Genomic DNA, 20000 nt, shown 5'->3' on the forward strand with positions numbered 1-20000 from the left:
GAGAGAGTGGAGATGAGAGGAGAGGAGAGGAGAGGAGAGGAGAGGAGAGAGTGGAGATGAGAGGAGAGGAGAGGAAGATGAGGGGGAGGAGGAGGAGGAAGAGGACAAGAGAGGAGGAGGAATGAAGAAAGTCTCTCTTCTGTCTTTGTCTTCCGTTACCATTCCCTCCCACAGAACACAGAAGCGCACACACACAGACACACAGACACACACAGACGCACACACACACACACGCCACTCCCTCCCACAGAACACAGACGCACACTGCCTCACTAATGAGAGGATGCCATAGAAAGGAGAAACCACCCCTCCGCCCACGCTCTCTCTCTCTCGCACACAAACACACAACCTTTTACACGGAAAATACATGAGAGGGAAACACTTCTTACACACACACACACACACACACACACACACACACACACACACACACACACACACACACACACACACACACACACACACACACACACACACACACACACACACACACACACACACACACACACACACACACACACACACACAGCTGAGGATGAGTCAGAGGCATCTCCCTCTCTTTCTCTTTTTTATCCTCTCTGCCTCCCACACTTTCTTTGCCTTCTTCCTCCTTTACTTGTTCTCTCTCTCCTCCTCCTCCTTCTCCCATTCTGCCTCTTCCTCTATCTATCTCTCACTTCCGTCCATCTGTCTGCTCGCACTCAGTCTTTCCTCTCTCCTCCGTCACTCTTTCTCTTCATGTCCTCTTTACCCTCTTCCCCATCTTTCTCTCTCTGCCTATTCCCTCTCTTAATCCCCATTTTTCATCAAGGCCTTATCTCTCTCTCCTTCCTCTGCCCTGCTCGGTTCCCTTTATCTCTCTCTCCTCCCTCTACCCCGCTCTGTTCCCTTTCTTCCTTTCATCTGGTCTCCATCACCTGTGTGCTTATCAGAATTTAAACCAGCCACCCCTGTCCTATTCCCTTCTCTACCTCTTTCAGCCTTTCATTCTTCTCTCTTCTCTTCTCTTCTCTTCTCTTCTCTTCTCTTCTCTTCTCTTCTCTTCTCTTCTCTTCTCCTCTCTTCCCTGTCCTATTCCCCTCTCTACCACTTTTAGCCTTTCATCCTCTCTCTATCGCTTCCATATTCTCTCTCTCTCTCTCTCTCTCTCTCTCTCTCTCTCTCTCTCTCTCTCTCTCTCTCTCTCTCTCTCTCTCTCTCTCTCTCCCTTTCTCATTCTCTCTCTCTCTCTCTCTCTCTCTCTCTCTGTCCCCTCCTTCCCTCTGTTAGGGGCATCGTGCTGCATGTGTCTCCTCAGTCAGCTGTCTCTGCTCGTCCTCTGCTCTGCTCTGCTCTGTGTCACATCACTGACTCTTTTTGTCTTCCTGTCTGCCCTCCCTCCATTCATTCTCATTCTCTCACTCCCTCATTCTCTCTCCCTCTCTCCCTCCCCCCCCCCTCTCTCTATCTCTCCCCCTCACTCCTTCATTCTCTGTCCCCCCCTCTCTCTCCCCCTCACTCCCTCATTCTCTGCCCCCTCTCTCTCTCTCCCCCTCACTCCCTCATTCTCTGCCCCCCCCCTCTCTCTCTCTCCCTCACTCCCTCATTCTCTGTTCTCTCTCTCACTCCCTCATTCTCTGTTCTCTCTCTCTCTCTCTCTCTCTCTCTCTCTCTCTCTCTCTCTCTCTCTCTCTCTCTCTCTCTCTCTCTCTCTCTCTCTCTCTCTCTCTCAGTGTCACGGGCTGCCTGCTCTGTCTCTGTCTACCATTAATCAGCGTGCTGGTGGTGTGCTGGCTGGTGTGCTTGTGGCGTGACCTTGTCACAGTGACCTTGGCCTGCTGCCACAGCTGAGCATTCTGGGACCTGTCCAGCTGATGGACCACGACTGCCTGGGCTCAGAGTCACCTTGCTGCTAAAACACCATCACAATGACCACCATCCTCATCACCACCATCACTACCACTACCATCATCATCTTCACCATCACCACCACATCATCATCATCATCATTATCACCATCCTCATTGCCATCACTACTACCACCATCATCATCACGACTATCATCATCATAATCGTCATCATCATCATCAGCATCATCATCATCATCACCATCCTCATCATCATCACCATCCTCATCATCACCACCACCACCCATCGTCATCATTCAGAGTTACGTAAATCACCACCCATCATCAGCCTGATTTGTCTTTGTACTGTATTTCATCATCATCATCATCATCATCATCATCATCATCATCATCATCATCATCATCATCATCATCATCATCATCCTAACAGCCACCACCATAATCCTCCTCCTCTTCCTCATCATCATCATCATCACCTTCATCAAAATGATCATCACTGCAACCACCACCATCATCCTCGCCACCACCACCACCATCATCATCCTCACCACCACTACCACTACCATCATCATCATTCAGAAACTGTTTACTATCCATCACCCGCCTGATTTGTATTTGTCCCCAATGCCAATACATGTGTGAAAGTCCTCTTGTCTGATTTGGCTCTGAATGAATGTCACTGCGAATCAACTGGCAAATGAGCACTCCAATGCCATAATGAATAGCGTACAGTCCTCTGGGAAACAGCCATTTCATTTATCCACTCTCTCTCTCTCTCTCTCTCTCTCTCTCTCTCTCTCTCTCTCTCTCTCTCTCTCTCTCTCTCTCTCTCTCTCTCTCTCTCTCTCTCTCTCTCTCTCTCTCTCTCTCTCTCTCTCTCTCACACACACACACACACACACACACACACACACACACACACACACACACACACACACACACACACACACACACACACACACACACACACACACATTATACTTTTTTAATTTAATTGCGGCAAATGGTTCGAGAGTGTGTCCCGTAGAGCAGGGAGCGCTGTCTCCTCGATGCTGTTTGTTTGTGCACTGAACCCTGCAGCAGATCATAATGTTTCATTACGCAGACAGGACGATACACACTAGCCTGGCACGCTGTCACTGATTGCATTAAAGGTGCACTGTGTAATATTTTAAGTAGGCTTAATTCCAGATTTCATCGCTGCCCATTCGCAAAAGTTGTGTTTTTCATCAATACTTACCACCACCATAAAACTCTAAGCATTCATTATGATTGGGAAAATAGCACTTTCGATACATGAAAAGAGGGATCTTCTCCATTGTCTGCTACTTTGAATGTAAAGAAATAGACATTTGTAGCTGCAAAACGTACTATACTTTGGTCATACCAGTAAATATTAGTTCATTATTTAGGAAATATTCATGAAAAGATCAAATTTAGCAGTAGACAGCACGGTTTCAATTAGCAGCATATACTGTAATACCTATTCTGGCCACAATCCTACAAAGTGCACCTCCATTCATACTCTCAGTGGGGTCAATGACATGCATATTTCTGTTCATAATGTGTAACCGTCAACACCTTTCATGCCTCCAACTGATTTTGACGTGTTGTGTTTTTTTTCCAATAGTTTTTCATCTGTGAATTAAGCTCCTAGATTTCATGTCACAATTCATGCAAATCAACGGTTGGAATGCGTGGAACACTCCACACGTAGCCTTAAATGTGTCATATGTAGGGTGTGAATGGGTTTTCACACATATGTATAACAGTGATATGACTACTCCCCAGTGAGGATAGATACAGTAGGATACATTTGCAAATAGCCTCTTACAGCATTAAAAAATTCAGTTAGCATTGATAAAACTTACAGCACTCTGACACTTCATCACATGTGGACCAAGGGCAGAATTAAGCATATGCTGGAATGGCTCGCTCGGATATTGATGATTGGGTCTGTTCATGGAGTGATAATGAAGATGAAGAGTTTATTTTTTTTCTGGAGCAGGAGGCAGAAATGATTATTCTGGGAGCGGGATCAATCTGCTGCTACAGTACCAGAAGCCATCTGTGAAGGCACATTACAGCATATGGATATTGGCACTGGAGCAAGTAACAAACATTTACGCAGAACACATGATGGACTTCATCCATGAGGCAATTAGAGCCAAAAGCTCAATAAATGACTTGCAAATTATTAAGCGTGTACAAGTTTAGTATCCACAGCTGAGACCGACTGACCATTGGTACTTTCTGCCTCTAGCGGAAAACGATCAAACTGCTGACTTGATGCATGAATTAAAAAAACAACAAGCAAAACAAATATTTAGTGCTGGTTGGGATGATTTGCTCATTAACTCTGCAGAGGATGCTATGTTTCACAATACCTTCACTGGATTTCCTTATGGTTTTGCAGCCAAAGAGCCAAACATATGGATAGAATTTGGTTTTATTCCAAAGATGGGTATAAATATGGTGGTGATTACCTTTTTCTTACAATGATCTGTGTGGGAAAGCAAACTGTCTTGGCAGATCTCTGATTGCCTTTCTATTTATTTGCATCTGAGCAGTGGAGGCGAATACAGCCTCACTAGCACACATGCTCTTTTGCTGCACAGCAGAGCACAGCAAACTAAGCACTTTACCTCTTTCATCATCGTCGACGCTTGACAGAATCATTTCTTTTTTGCAAGTCATGTGTGTTTACTTTAAAAACAGCCTATTTCTAAACGGGTTCCAGCAGATTGAGGTCCCGTTCCGGTAGCGTCTGACGCGCAGCCTAAATAATTTCCTCGGCATCTCTACCCATCCATCATCCCTCTGCTTAATGCAGTGGTTCCCAAACATTTTCAGTGGGGACCCCGTTTTGCCCCCACCCACCATAGTCTTAGCCTAGCGGACAAACTACCGGTATTAATGGAAAATCTACCAATATTAATTGCCTTGGTAATTTTTGTATCCATTAATATTGCTAGATTTTCCATTAATAATTTGTCCACTAATATTGCTAGAAATCCACAGGACAGCAAATCTACTATATATTAGCTCTTATCTGTTGACCTGTGGATTTCCCCTTTTTATGCAATGTCCCTTTTGTCCGCCACCCCACTTCAGTACCCCCCCCCCCCCAAGGGGTCCCGACCCCCAGTTTGGGAACCCCCAGGCTAATGCAGCCTGTGCATTCTGTGTCGTCCTGTGCTAAAAGTGTAGTTTCTGTTGCCCCAGCGAAATGCAAAGACATTTGTCTTTTGCTTTTTTTGTGGCGCGATTTATTTCTTTATTTCTGTTCTGGTAGGGGATTTATTCAGGATCTATTTTTTGCGATGACAATCAGAGTGTGAAGCCAGCGAATTTAAGCACAGAGGACCTACTTACAGAAGCTTTCCCTGCAAAAAACACAAGTGGCACAACCAGCAGACTAATGAATGGAACACTGAGTTAGGAGGCTGCTATACACAAAGCATTATGGGTGAACTACACGTAGGTACAAAACGGATAGATAGCTACTGTACACATTTGGGGTTGTGAAGTGAAAGCCCAACTGGGAAACTCCAATTCCCATTGTCTTTGTGACACGGCACTCCACAGCACACAAGTGTTTACTGCACACAAAGAAATTGCATTTATGCCTCACCCGAGCAAGGGGGCAGCCCCCAATGGCGCCTCCAAGGCAGCAGTGCAGCAGGACGGTACCATTCTCAGGGAACCTCAGTCACGGAGGAGGATGGGGGAGAGCACTGGTTAATTACTCCCCCCACCAACCTGGCGGGTTGTGAGTCGAACCGGCAACCTTTAAGATACAAGTCTTACGCCCAAACCGCTTACCCATGACTCCCCAGTTGTGTTATGTGTGACAAAATGTAAATATTCATATGCAATATTTTGTCAATGGCTCATCTGTACGTGAAGCTAATTCCTAAGTAAAGTCCTGTACAGTAGTAGGAATGGAGGAGAATATTGCAACCAAAGGAGAAACTGATATGTATATGGTCACATTTTACAGTCTAATTTAAGCGTATACGACAAGTGCTGTAACCACTATCTTACTACCACTGGGTTGTTGATACAGTATGCTCTCACACTCTCACTCTGTCGCAAACACAAACACACACACACACACACACACACACACACACACACACACACACACACACACACACACACACACACACACACACACACACACACACACACACACACACACACACACACACAGTTAAAAAGCCCAAAGTAGCCTACGTGGTAACGCCAGCAGAAGCAGTGGGATGTTCTCTCTGGATCTACAGTAAGTACCTGCTCTCCATCTTTTGTTGTCCCGGGCCCCAGGAGATAGGAGGGCCCAGAATTGGGCTCCCCATTACATTGTATGTATGGGTAGGGGGCCCTTTCAAATGACTGAGGGCCCAGCGAAAGCTGTCAGCGCCACCCATCCCTGAAGACTCAGTGAACCCAGACCACTGACAGTGTGTGTGTGTGTGTGTGTGTGTGTGTGTGTGTGTGTGTGTGTGTGTGTGTGTGTGTGTGTGTGTGTGTGTGTGTGTGTGTGTGTGTGTGTGTGTGTGTGTGTGTGTGTGTGTGTGAGAGTGTGTGTGTGAGTGTGAGTGTGAGAGAGAGAGAGAGAGAGAGAGAGAGAGAGAGAGAGAGAGAGAGAGAGAGAGAGGGATGTAAGCAAAGGTCAAAGCTCAAACTCAATGGGTGGACACAGTAGGAGTGACCCCAGATCAGCATGCCATCCAGACTCACCCCGTACTGTTAGGAACCCACATGAGATAGGACATGGCCTGACGCTTCTACAGCGCTATTAGCACAGAGGTCAGAGTCAGTTTGTTTGAGCTCTTGTTGCTGTCAAAACTTGGAACATCATCAGTAAGCATCTGAGTATACTGCATGTAGGCTACAGCCTATGTACTGCACAGTATATGCCATCTGAGTATATTGTATGTACACCATATGTAGTGTATATGGCATATGAGTATATTAAAAGAAAGAAAGAAAGAAAGCCCATTGGGAAACTCCAACTCCCATAGTCATTGTGACACAGCACTCCACAGCACACAAGTGAACACTGCACACAACGAAATTGCATTTATGCCTCACCCGTGCAAGGGGGCAGCCCTCAGTGGCGCCCCATGGGGAGCAGTGCGGTGGGACGGTACCATGCTCAGGGTACCTCAGTCATGGAGGAGGATGGGGGAGAGCACTGGTTGATTACTCCCCCCACCAACCTGGCGGGTCGGGAGTCGAACCGACAACCTCTGGGATGCAAGTCTGACGCCCTAACCGCTCACCCATGACTGCCCGTATTTATACGTATATATTGTATGTACACCCTATGTACTGTATATGCCAAATGAGTATATTGTATGTACACCCTATGTACTGTATATGCCACTTGAGTATATTGTATGTACATCCTATGTACTGTATATGCCATATGAGTATATTGTATGTACACCCTATGTACTGTATATGCCATATGAGTATATTGTATGTACATCCTATGTAGTGTATATGCCATATGAGTATATTGTATGTACATCCTATGTAGTGTATATGCCATATGTGGTAGTATGGGGGGAACACAGAGTAAGACCGAGGACATGCGTGCTGCAGGACATACTACGTGCGCACTGCAGGCACACTTTGTGCACGAATGCATTGCCATTCGAATTTTATGTCAATTTTACCCTTGGAAGAACACCTCACACAAGGTATGCAGATGGTGCAATATTGACAAAACCACGAGGGGTGATCTTCCGAACTTGTTCAGTTGAGATATTTAGCTGGCGGTAGAGTCAAACAATGGTGGAAAACATTAATGAGAGCCCCATTGGCTATCCGCCCACCAGATTAGTGTTTCTCAACGGGGGCTCTACAGCCCCCCAGGGGGCCTTGAGAAGGATACAGTAGAGAGGGGGCAGTGCCTAGTTGTCATTGGGGGCATTAGTCCATTTTATTGTTTAATACTATTGGGGAGACTTATCATGAGGTCAAGGGGGTGTTGGGAGGCTTAGGATGAGGTCAGGGGGCGTTGAGAAAAACATTGAGAACCACTGTCCTAGATGATACCTCCAGTATTTTGCAAAGTGCTCCGGTTGTTCGGAAGCAAGTACAAACCCCAACTCCGATGAAGTTGGGACGTTTGGTAAACAGTGAATAAAATCAAAATGCTATCATTTTCAAAACATTCAATCGATTCATTAGATGGAGAATAGTGAAAAGACAACATATTAAGTGTTAAAACCGAGAAAAAATATTGTTTTGGGGGACATATGTACTCATTTCTAATTTGATAAATCCAACACGTCTCAAAAGAGTTGGGACGGGGATCAGTGAAATTTAGTAAACATCCAAATAAGATAAAACAACAAAGAAGAACATTTCAAAATGAATTGTACTGACGGACAATATAGGTGTCCAGGTATAAGATCATCACAGAGAGGCTGAGTCACTCAGAATTAAAGATACAAAGGGAATAATTACCATAGTTATTACATACATTTTTGAATTCCCTTTGATTTACCACGATTGAGTGTATATAAGACATATTTTTGTTAATAAAATCATTGTATAGGTTCATGACATCATGAAATATATATTGGCTGTAGTCTCACTCTAGCACTCCAGGGATTAGAGCTATTGAAAATTGACCATATTAAGAATGCTTAATGCATGAAAATGATACAGGGGTGTAACATTCTCCTAAGCACCTGAGCTCACTTGAAATAGACCCAGAAGACATGGGAAACTGTCCTTTGCTTACAGAAGTCAGCAGAAGTTTTAGAAGTCCATTCTTTTTGACAATAATAGAGCATTGCACATCCTGTGCTACAGTGAAAATGGACCATCCAACTTGTGTTAGTGCTAGCTTCAAAAGTCAGCCTCCATGATGGCATGCGGGTGCAGTAGTGCATTGGTTAAGATGTTCTCACTCATCTGTAGAGTTAAATACAGTGCTGAATGGTATACATGGGTTTTAAACAGCATGAAAAGCCACTCATGCATTATATTTTGAAGGGATATCTTCGATTACTGCCACATAGTAAGGTCAAATTGCATTCTCTACTATGTTTTAACAGTTTGGCTCCATCATAAGGACCAGCAGGTGATAAAATGGTGGGTTTTTGGTCAAGACCTGTCACACTGTAAGCACTACAGAAAGGAAAACATTGCAAAACATGACAAGGAATACACCCACCATTTAAGCTGGTGAAATCATGTCCAAGATAGGAATTAACACTGTTTTTTATATAAAATCATCTCATCGGTTAATGTATTTAACTGTTAAGTGTTGTCTTTTGTTTTGTTTTTAGTCTTCCTCGACATTTGCTGCCATTTATTGTCCCCGTCCCAACTCTTTTGAGACGTGTTGGATTCATCAAATTAGAAATGAGTACATATGTCCCCCAAAACAATATTTTTTCTCGGTTTTAACACTTAATATGTTGTCTTTTCACTATTCTCCATCTAATGAATAGATTGAATGTTTTGAAAATGATAGCATTTTGATTTTATTCACTGTTTACCAAACGTCCCAACTTCATCGGAGTTGGGGTTTGTATGTGCACTTGGTCATGCGTGGTTGCATGCACAATTTAAGGCACACAGCAAGCATATCCCCGGCCTAATCTGTGGCACTACAGCCAGGGTGCAACCAGGGAGAGCATTCTAGAATATGTTTTTTGCATTCTAGAATATGTTTTTTTTTTTAAGGTGAGTGCTTCTGGGTCTTCACCTTTTTCCCTTGGTGCTCATCAGTGTAGGGGCTCTCAATGTTACAACTGAAGCACTCAAGGTCACAATTTTGTTTTTTTTTTACTTTTTATTTGGCTACAGTGCCTAGGCGTTTTGGCCCTTATGGTCTTCTGCAGGGCACCTATGGCCTTCTTCATACGCCTTGAAGAGGGCCATAAGGGCTGAAATGCGTAGGCATTGTAGCCAAATAAAACAAGTAAAACAAAATTGTAACCTTCAGTGCCTCAGAATTTTTCTACTTAAATTATGTTTTTTCCCTGTCAGGTTTCGAGTTAAATGACATTCACGGCATTTATCACATATTGTGACTCGCAACTCACAAGTGCACTTGAAACAACTCTCTGCGCTTTTGACATGAAAGGAAAAAAAGTGCTCATTGATCTGAACACCAGCAAAATGTAACAAGTGAGGCTTTACTTACGTTATCCTGCAGAGGATGTGGCACGCATGAAAGGAAGAAACAGAATATTTTTAAAGGGCATATTTCAATAGACTGAGAGAGAGAGAGAGAGAGAGAGAGAGAGAGAGAGAGAGAGCAAGAGACAGAGAGAGAAACAGAGAGACAGAGAGATGTGAGCCAGATCTGTTGTGACAGGGCAAAAGTGCAAAAGTGCAAAATGTCCCCTGAGCATGAGGTGTTTGTCAGTTGGACACCTGCACTGGCGTCTGTCTAGAAGGTCACTCGGCCACTAAAATACCTACTGTGTGTGTGTGTGTGTGTGCGTGTGTGTGTGTGTGTGTGTGTGTGTGTGTGTGTGTGTGTGTGTGTGTGTGTGTGTGTGTGTGTGTGTGTGTGTGTGTGTGTGTGTGTGTGTGTGTGTGTGTGTGTGTGTGTGTGCGTGTGTGCGTGTTTGTGTGTGTGTGTTTGTAAGAGAGCTAGACAGCTGAGAAAGATCTGTTGTGACAGATCAGAAGTACAGAATGCCCCTGCGGACTGCGGAGTATTTGTAAGTTGAAGACCTGGGTGGTCGTGGCTATGAGGTCACATGGCCACTACAAGGGCTGCATCTCTTTGTGTGCACGTATGCAAGTTCAAACACAATTCCCAGCACAATTGGAGAATCACTGAGTTTAAAATCATTTAGTAAACACTCAAAGGAACAGACCACCGTACTATAACAGTGTAATGTGTTCTTCTCAGAAGTAAGACCTTCTGCACGCTTCGACAGCGCATTGATACCGTCACTTCTGATTTTTTTCACCCTCCCAGCCCTCTTACTTCCGTCAATACATTTGGGGAGGAAAAAATAATCAGAAGTGAAGGTATCAATGTGCTGTCGAAGCACGCAGAACGTGTTATTACGCCTGTTCTTATAGTACTCACTTTACACAGCATAGAAAAAGCGGTAACACTTTACAATAAGGGTACATGAATACTATTGGAATTATGTTGGAAGTAATGTATGATTTATAGTTAATTAACACATGACCTATGTATGCATTGATGGTTAGTATACTAGTAATGAGAATGGAGTCCTGCTTGGAATCATAATGACCCACTATTAACTAATTGTGCAAATCAAAGGTGAATTCATGGTGTGAGTTCCAAGTGTTAATATACCATGTATTAACACTGCTGATAACACTGCTGTTAATATATCATGTGTCCAACTGTTAATATATTGTGTATTAACACTGCTGTAACAATGCCAGATCGTGGGGAGACTGGGGTAAGATGAGCCACTTTTTACATTTTTCGTCACAGCTAAGCGATGAAGGCGTATTCGGTTAACATTTTCACATCATACCAAATTTCAAAGTGTCCTGATACTATTAGAGCAAAAACTAATTGATAAACTGTCATGGTTAAAATGATATTGCCTTTTAAAAATATTTTTTCCGGTGGCTCATCTTACCCCTTGTTATGGGGTATGGTGAGCCACTGCTTGGGGTAAATTGAGCCCAGGCAAAAATCTCAGCTAAACAAGTTTTATTTATTATAACAAATGTAACTAATGAATCTATGAAATAAAACAACTAAAGCAACAGAACTATGCCAAAAAAATACATATTGTGGGCCCTTACAGCTTTGTTTGAATACAATGGCGAACAATGCAGAGTGAAATGTAGAAAAAAAGTTAATATTATTGTTTGAATTGGCTGAAACATGCATAAAGTCATTAATCTCAACTCACCTGGGTATGATATGAAAGAAATTATCTGATTATGCTGAAATATCATAACATGTTTTTCAACCATTATGCATCCCATTAGGATAAGCGGCTCATCTTACCCCATCTCAAAAGGCTCACCTTACCCCATGCCAAAATTATGTAAATAAATGCTCATAAAATTATCATACAAGTGCAAAAAGACTGAAAATATCACTCATATAGTAGCTTATTACGTAACATTTCATACATGATGAGACCAGAAATTGTTCTATTTTTGTTTTCTCTAAATCATCCATGTTTTGAATATACATTGAATTCACTTAAAGAGCAAAAAAACACATTTTCACATATATCTCTTGCCAAATTTGGTACATGCTTCACTTTTTCACAGGTGTTAGAAAAGGATTTCCACCACCTTAGAATGTGGTGACATGTTAAAATGTATTCACCTTTTTCGAGAAAAAGGGGGTGGCTCACCTTACCCCGTGGCTCACCTTACCCCACTCTGGCCAGAGATCATTTCCCACTTCACATTCTTGTGACCAGCCGCAGTCATTTGTAATATTAATATACAAGCTATATCATATTATGTCCCATGTGTCAAGGTCTGCTTGTTGAAAGGGGAGGGGGGGGTGTATTATTGGGTAGGCCTTCGTCTAAGATGATCTTGTAACCAGCACCACACAAGTAATATTTTTCTGTATGAGGTCATATCTAAAGTAATGATTAATTAATGTATTATTTAACAACATATTTGGAGTCATAATAGAAGTCATGATGACTATGGCATTAGTTAATGTATAAAGAAGAGATATTCCAAGTGTGTTAATATATACTCACAAAAGATTTTACGCTTAACTACTGAATCTTTGCCCCTTATTCTGCGGTCATGACATGATAATGAGTACTATAGCATTAGCTAATGCATGAAGAAGTGATATTCAGAATATGTTACTATGTACTCAGAGAAGAACTTCTGATTAACTAACATCATCAATAAAAACACCAGTTTGTGTACAAATTTTAATAAGCAAAAATGTTAAACAAGGGATCACACAATAACATACCACAGGCTTACATACATTTATCCAGAGAGAGAGAGAGAGAGAGAGAGAGAGAGAGAGAGAGAGAGAGAGAGAGAGAGAGAGAGAGAGAGAGAGAGAGAGAGAGAAAGCGACAGACAGACAGACCGACCAACCGACCGACCGACCGACCGACCGACCAACGCACACACACACACACACACACACACACACACGCACACACACACACACACACAGCCATTCTCCTGAAAATGTCCAAAAGATGAATCCATGGTTTACAGATGCAGAGCAAGATGCATTGTCCTATATGAAACTCGGAAAGTCCAAGTTGCATGGTCCACAGAGAAAGCTGGGGTTGACATACTGGGAGGCGCGCAAGGTGTTTGGATCCGCAAACTACTGACAGTGGTTCACTGTGAAGTGCCTGTAGCCTGTCGCAGTCAATGCACTCCTGTAAGTGCCCCATTGGTCACTGATGACGGTGGTTCCCGGACGCACTTGTTTAACCACACCAGCCACAAGACAGGATGTTTCTGGCGGTCACCTACTCCTAATATTCTTAATACCCACTTTTTCCGTCGCCATGTTGCACCGGCCCTTCTGTGGTGATACTGTAAATACACAAGAGAGTAAAGTAAGTGAGTAAGTAAGTACATTTTACTTAAAAAGCACATAAAACAGTACAAAACTGACCAAAGTGATACAGATATTAAAAGGAGAAGGGAACAATGTCAGATAAAATCCATGCAGCTTGGCCTGCAAGTTTTTAAAAAAAATATGCAGCACCATGGGTGACATCATAAAACCTTAAGGTGGTCCAACAACATGTTGCTGTACTGCTTCACAGTGGTACCTCTCCAGCCCCCCAGGGGAGGTTGAGATGGCTGCGGTGCTTAGTTGCCTTTAGGGGCCATTAGTCTACTTTATTTTTTCAATACTAACGGGGACGTTGGCAGGCTTATGATGAGGTCAAGGGGGTTTTGGGAGGCTCACCTTGCTTTTATTAAGGAAACAACTTTCATCAATAGCTGCAAACTCTCAACGATCTCCAACCATTTGACCATGGCGTCTTATGTGGGCATTTATTGCATGATTGCAAATCCATCCGACTGTTCCAGCCATCTCTGACCGTGTCCGGGAACTCCTCGCAACTCCATCCTGCATCATGTCACTCTTTCTAAGCACAAAACCTGAAAGAAACTGACCAAAGGCAGAATAGAAAAAATAATTAAACATATAGTCAGTAGACAACACAGCACTGTAGTCTAAAATTCCCTCGTAAAGACAGTATAACCCCTTCATATTAAACTATTAGAGGCAATTTCTGGCAATATCATTTCTAAAGAAAAAGTTTATGTAGTTTAGGACACTACATCTACATCTTGAGAAATGGCCGCCACATTGAATTATCTTGTGGTCAGTGTTTTTTTTTTCCTGAAGTGTGACCCTTAGAGAATATTTCAGCTAAATTCCATGTCTTTACACCAAAGTAAGTGGCTTTTACAGTAACTATTAGTAGCAGAGACGGCCATCTGAAAAATGGGCGCCATACTGACTTTAAGTGTGGCCAACATTTTTTTTCCCTAAAAAGTGACCCTCAGATTTCAGTCATATTGCATTTTTTAACCAAAGTAAATGGTTTTATACTAACCATTCAATAGCAGTGGCAGCCATCTTGGAAAATGCTGCCTATATTACAATGTTGTGTGGCCCGCTTTTTTATTAAAGAAAGTGACCCTCAGAAAGTATATTTGACAAATTCCATGCATTTATACCAACGTGTATGACTATGTCACTAAGCTGCTCTAGTACATCTAACAGAAATTCACCCCCTTCAACTCCCCTCCACAGGCACACACAGAAGTCATAAGTCCATTGGAGAGGAGTTCTGCCAGTTCTACTCTACTGGCTGGTAATCTTATTTGCTACTGGTTTGTCAAATTATTACGCTTCCAAAAGTGACCACTGGGGGGCTTAAATACAGTATATTATATTGCAATTCAGTGGTAAGGCATGGCAAGCCACCTCTTCAAACAAGTTTTCTTGACTGGGATGTGCACGACAGGCTGCTAGGCCTAATGGAACAACACCATAGATTTCATTTCTACAGGCTTGCAATCTGTCTTGGCCTCACTAGGCTAAAAACAGAGATCCAGAAACGCAACAGAAGCATATTGTCTTTCTTGTATTTTACTTAATATGTTTTTGTGAAAATGATAGACAAACACATAGGCCTACAAAACATGTATCAAAGTTTCTAAGCTTAAATGAAGAACCATGAATTACTGTAGCTGAGTTGCACCAAGTGATTGCTCAGTCATTATCCAAACTACTTCGTTTTAATTGGAATGTTGAAGTTACTAAAATTAATATATGAACTACCAGCATGAAATACACTACAAATTAGATGAATTATTCAAAATAAAGTACTCACAGGAGCTGCTTGAACAAGCACGTTGTAGGGGTGGCAAAGAGAGCTGTCGGCATCGTTGTGGCACGGTCGAAATGGCTACAATAACACTTCCGCTCGTAACTTCCTGTTCAAATCTTTTGTCAAAATAAAAGTCACGAATAGCTTGGTGATTACATTAGTTTTACCACAACCGTAAATGCTGCTGACTATTGCATATAATGAAAATCAAAACTATGCATTTCGATTTTCCTTTCATGCAATGTGCACTATTTACAATTGTGGTAGAACTAATGTAATTAAAAAGCTATTCGTGACTTGTATTGTGAGTTGAACAGGAAAGTGAGAACAAAGGCGTTGTTGTAGCCATTTTGGCCATGCTACAACGATGCAGACAGCTCTCTTTGTCACTCCTACAACGTGCTTGTTCAAACAACACATGTAAGTACTTTATTTTGCACAATTCGTCTTATATGTAGTGTATTTCATGCGGGTAGTTCATATATAAATTTTAGTAGCTTAAAAATTCCAATTAAAACGAAGTAGTTTGGATAATGGCTGAGCAAACACTTGGTGCAACTCAGCTACAGTAATTCATGGTTCTTCATTTAACAGCTATGATACATGTTTTGTAGGTTTATGTGTTCGTTTATCAATTTCACAAAAATGATTCAGTAAAATACATGAAAGACAATATGCTGCTGTGGTGTTTCCAGATCTCTGTTTTTAGCCTAGTGAGGCCAATAGAAATTGCTAGCCTGTAGAAATGAAATCTATGTCGTTCCATTATCTCAACCTGTAGTGCACATCCCAGCAAAATAAAATAAAATAAAATAACATGTTTGAAGAGGTGTTTTGCCATGCCTTACCATTGAAATGCAATACTGTATTTAAGCCCCTAGTGGTCACTTTTGGTAGCATAATTTGACAAACCAGTAGCAAATAAGAACACTACCAGCCAGTGGAATGGAACTGACATAACTCCTCTCCAATGGACTTGTGACTTCTATGTGTGCCTGTGGAGTGGAGTTGAGAGGAGTGAATTTCTGCTAGATCTACTAGAGCAGCGTAGTGACATAATCGTACACTTTGGCATAAAAGCATGGAATTTGGCAATTCACTCTAAGGGTCCCTTTTTGAATAAAAAAGCTGGCCACACAAAATTGTAATATAGCCGGCATTTTTCAAGATATCTGCCACTGCTATTAAAGGGTTATAAAACCCTTTACTTTGGTTAAAAATGTAAATGGCTGAAATATTCTCTACGGGTCACTTTTTAGAAAAAAAAATGCTGGCCTCACTTAAAGTCAATATGGCACCCATTTTTCAAGATGGCCGTCTCTGCTACTAATGGTTACTGTAAAAGCCACTTACTTTGGTATAAAGACATGTAATTTAGCTGAAATACTCTCTAAGGGTCACACTTCAGGGGAAAAAAATCACTGGGCACAAGAAAATTCAGTATGGCGGCCATTTCACAAGATGTAGATGTAGTGTCCTAAACTCCATACACTTTTTCTTGAAATTGGAAATGATATTGGCAGAATTTGCCAGTAATAGTTTAATGTGAATGGGGTTATACTGTCTTTACGAGGGAATTTTAGACTACAGTGCTGTGTTGTCTACTGACCATATGTTTAATTATTTTTTTATATTCTGCCTTTGGTCAGTTTCTTTCAGGTTTTGTGCTTTAGGCAGAGTGACATGATGCAGGATGGAGTTGCGAAGAGTTCCAGGACATGGTCAAAGATGGCTGGAACAGTCGGATGGATTTGCAATCATGCAATAAAGGCCCACATGAGACGCCATGGTCAAATGGTTGGAGATCGTTGAGAGTTTGCAGCTATTGATGAAAGTTGTTGTAATAATAGCAAGGTGAGCCTCCCAACGCCCCCTTCTCTTCATCATGAGCCTCCAACACCTACTTGACCTCATCATAAGCCTGCAAACGCCCCACTTAGTATTTAAAAAATTAAGTAGACGAATGCCCCCTAAAGGCAACTAAGCACCGCAGCCATCTCAACCTCCCCTGGGGGGCTGGAGAGGTACCACTGTGAAGCAGTACAGCAACATGTTGTTGGACCACCTTAAGCTTTGATGTCACCCATGGTGCTGCATATTTTTTTAAAAACTTGCAGGTCAAGCTGCATGGATTTTATCTGACATTGTTCCCTTCTCCTTTTAATATCTGTTCATCATTTTGGTCAGTTTTGTACTGTTTTATGTGCTTTTTAAGTAAAATGTACTTACTTACTCACTTACTTTACTCTCTTGTGTATTTACAGTATCACCACAGAAGGGCCGGTGCAACATGGCGACGGAAAAAGTGGGTATTAAGAATATTAGGAGTAGGTGACCGCCAGAAACATCCTGTCTTGTGGCTGGTGTGGTTAAACAAGTGCGTCCGGGAACCACCGTCATCAGTGACCAATGGGGCACTTACAGGAGTGCATTGACTGCGACAGGCTACAGGCACTTCACAGTGAACCACTGTCAGTAGTTTGCGGATCCAAACACCTTGCGCGCCTCCCAGTATGTCAACCCCAGCTTTCTCTGTGGACCATGCAACTTGGACTTTCCGAGTTTCATATAGGACAATGCATCTTGCTCTGCATCTGTAAACCATGGATTCATCTTTTGGACATTTTCAGGAGAATGGCTGTGTGTGTGTGTGCGTGTGTGTGTGTGTGTGTGTGTGTGCGTTGGTCGGTCAGTCGGTCGGTCGGTCGGTCGGTCGGTCGGTTGGTCGGTCTGTCTGTCTGTCGCTTTCTCTCTCTCTCTCTCTCTCTCTCTCTCTCTCTCTCTCTCTCTCTCTCTCTCTCTCTCTCTGGATAAATGTATGTAAGCCTGTGGTATGTTATTGTGTGATCCCTTGTTTAACATTTTTGCTTATTAAAATTTGTACACAAACTGGTGTTTTTATTGATAATGTTAGTTAATCAGAAGTTCTTCTCTGAGTACATAGTAACATATTCTGAATATCACTTCTTCATGCATTAGCTAATGCTATAGTACTCATTATCATGTCATGACCGCAGAATAAGGGGCAAAGATTCAGTAGTTAAGCGTAAAATCTTTTGTGAGTATATATTAACACACTTGGAATATCTCTTCTTTATACATTAACTAATGCCATAGTCATCATGACTTCTATTATGACTCCAAATATGTTGTTAAATAATACATTAATTAATCATTACTTTAGATATGACCTCATACAGAAAAATATTACTTGTGTGGTGCTGGTTACAAGATCATCTTAGACGAAGGCCTACCCAATAATACACCCAACCCCCCCACCCCCCACCCCTTCCCTTTCAACAAGCAGACCTTGACACATGGGACATAATATGATATAGTTTGTATATTAATATTACAAATGACTGCGGCTGGTCACAAGAATGTGAAGTGGGAAATGATCTCTGGCCAGAGTGGGGTAAGGTGAGCCACGGGGTAAGGTGAGCCACCCCCTTTTTCTCGAAAAAGGTGAATACATTTTAACATGTCACCACATTCTAAGGTGGTGGAAATCCTTTTCTAACACCTGTGAAAAAGTGAAGCATGTACCAAATTTGGCAAGAGATATATGAAAATGTGTTTTTTTGCTCTTTAAGTGAATTCAATGTATATTCAAAACATGGATGATTTAGAGAAAACAAAAATAGAACAATTTCTGGTCTCATCAGTCATCATGTATGAAATGTTACGTAATAAGCTACTATATGAGTGATATTTTCAGTCTTTTTGCACTTGTATGATAATTTTATGAGCATTTATTTACATAATTTTGGCATGGGGTAAGGTGAGCCTTTTGAGATGGGGTAAGATGAGCCGCTTATCCTAATGGGATGCATAATGGTTGAAAAACATGTTATGATATTTCAGCATAATCAGATAATTTCTTTCATATCATACCCAGGTGAGTTGAGATTAATGACTTTATGCATGTTTCAGCCAATTCAAACAATAACATTATTACTTTTTTTCTACATTTCACTCTGCATTGTTCGCCATTGTATTCAAACAAAGCTGTAAGGGCCCACAATATGTATTTTTTGGCATAGTTCTGTTGCTTTAGTTGTTTTATTTCATAGATTCATTAGTTACATTTGTTATAATAAATAAAACTTGTTTAGCTGAGATTTTTGCCTGGGCTCAATTTACCCCAAGCAGTGGCTCACCATACCCCATAACAAGGGGTAAGATGAGCCACCGGAAAAAAATATTTTTAAAAGGCAATATCATTTTAACCATGACAGTTTATCAATTAGTTTTTGCTCTAATAGTATCAGGACACTTTGAAATTTGGTATGATGTGAAAATGTTAACCGAATACGCCTTCATCGCTTAGCTGTGACGAAAAATGTAAAAAGTGGCTCATCTTACCCCAGTCTCCCCACGATCTGGCATTGTTACAGCAGTGTTAATACACAATATATTAACAGTTGGACACATGATATATTAACAGCAGTGTTATCAGCAGTGTTAATACATGGTATATTAACACTTGGAACTCACACCATGAATTCACCTTTGATTTGCACAATTAGTTAATAGTGGGTCATTATGATTCCAAGCAGGACTCCATTCTCATTACTAGTATACTAACCATCAATGCATACATAGGTCATGTGTTAATTAACTATAAATCATACATTACTTCCAACATAATTCCAATAGTATTCATGTACCCTTATTGTAAAGTGTTACCGAAAAAGCTATGTTTCAATTTGCCGAACCGAACTTTGTTTCACGTCACTGGTCATATAAACCTACAAGTATGTAAACAGGAAAAATGTGGAAGACTTTGGTCGCATCTAACTGCAGCCCC

General features: G+C 41.7%; 1 protein-coding gene and 1 long non-coding RNA gene across 2 annotated transcripts in view; one reads left to right on the forward strand and one right to left on the reverse strand.

Annotated features, from left to right (window-relative positions):
* nsmfa (NMDA receptor synaptonuclear signaling and neuronal migration factor a) overlaps positions 1 to 20000 on the reverse strand; it is a 114782-nt gene that overhangs the window by 50395 nt on the left and 44387 nt on the right. The window contains exon 6 of the mRNA XM_063211138.1: positions 14820 to 14825. Coding sequence (XP_063067208.1) covers positions 14820 to 14825 — 6 coding nt within the window. The remainder of the gene's footprint in view (positions 1 to 14819; positions 14826 to 20000) is intronic.
* Positions 15445 to 18426, forward strand: LOC134458099 (uncharacterized). Its single transcript, XR_010036527.1, has 3 exons — positions 15445 to 15610; positions 16840 to 17044; positions 17455 to 18426. It is a non-coding gene; the product is annotated as an uncharacterized LOC134458099 (long non-coding RNA).

The sequence above is a fragment of the Engraulis encrasicolus genome, chromosome 11 (genome assembly GCF_034702125.1).
Source record: "Engraulis encrasicolus isolate BLACKSEA-1 chromosome 11, IST_EnEncr_1.0, whole genome shotgun sequence".
NCBI classification, from domain to species: domain Eukaryota; kingdom Metazoa; phylum Chordata; class Actinopteri; order Clupeiformes; family Engraulidae; genus Engraulis; species Engraulis encrasicolus.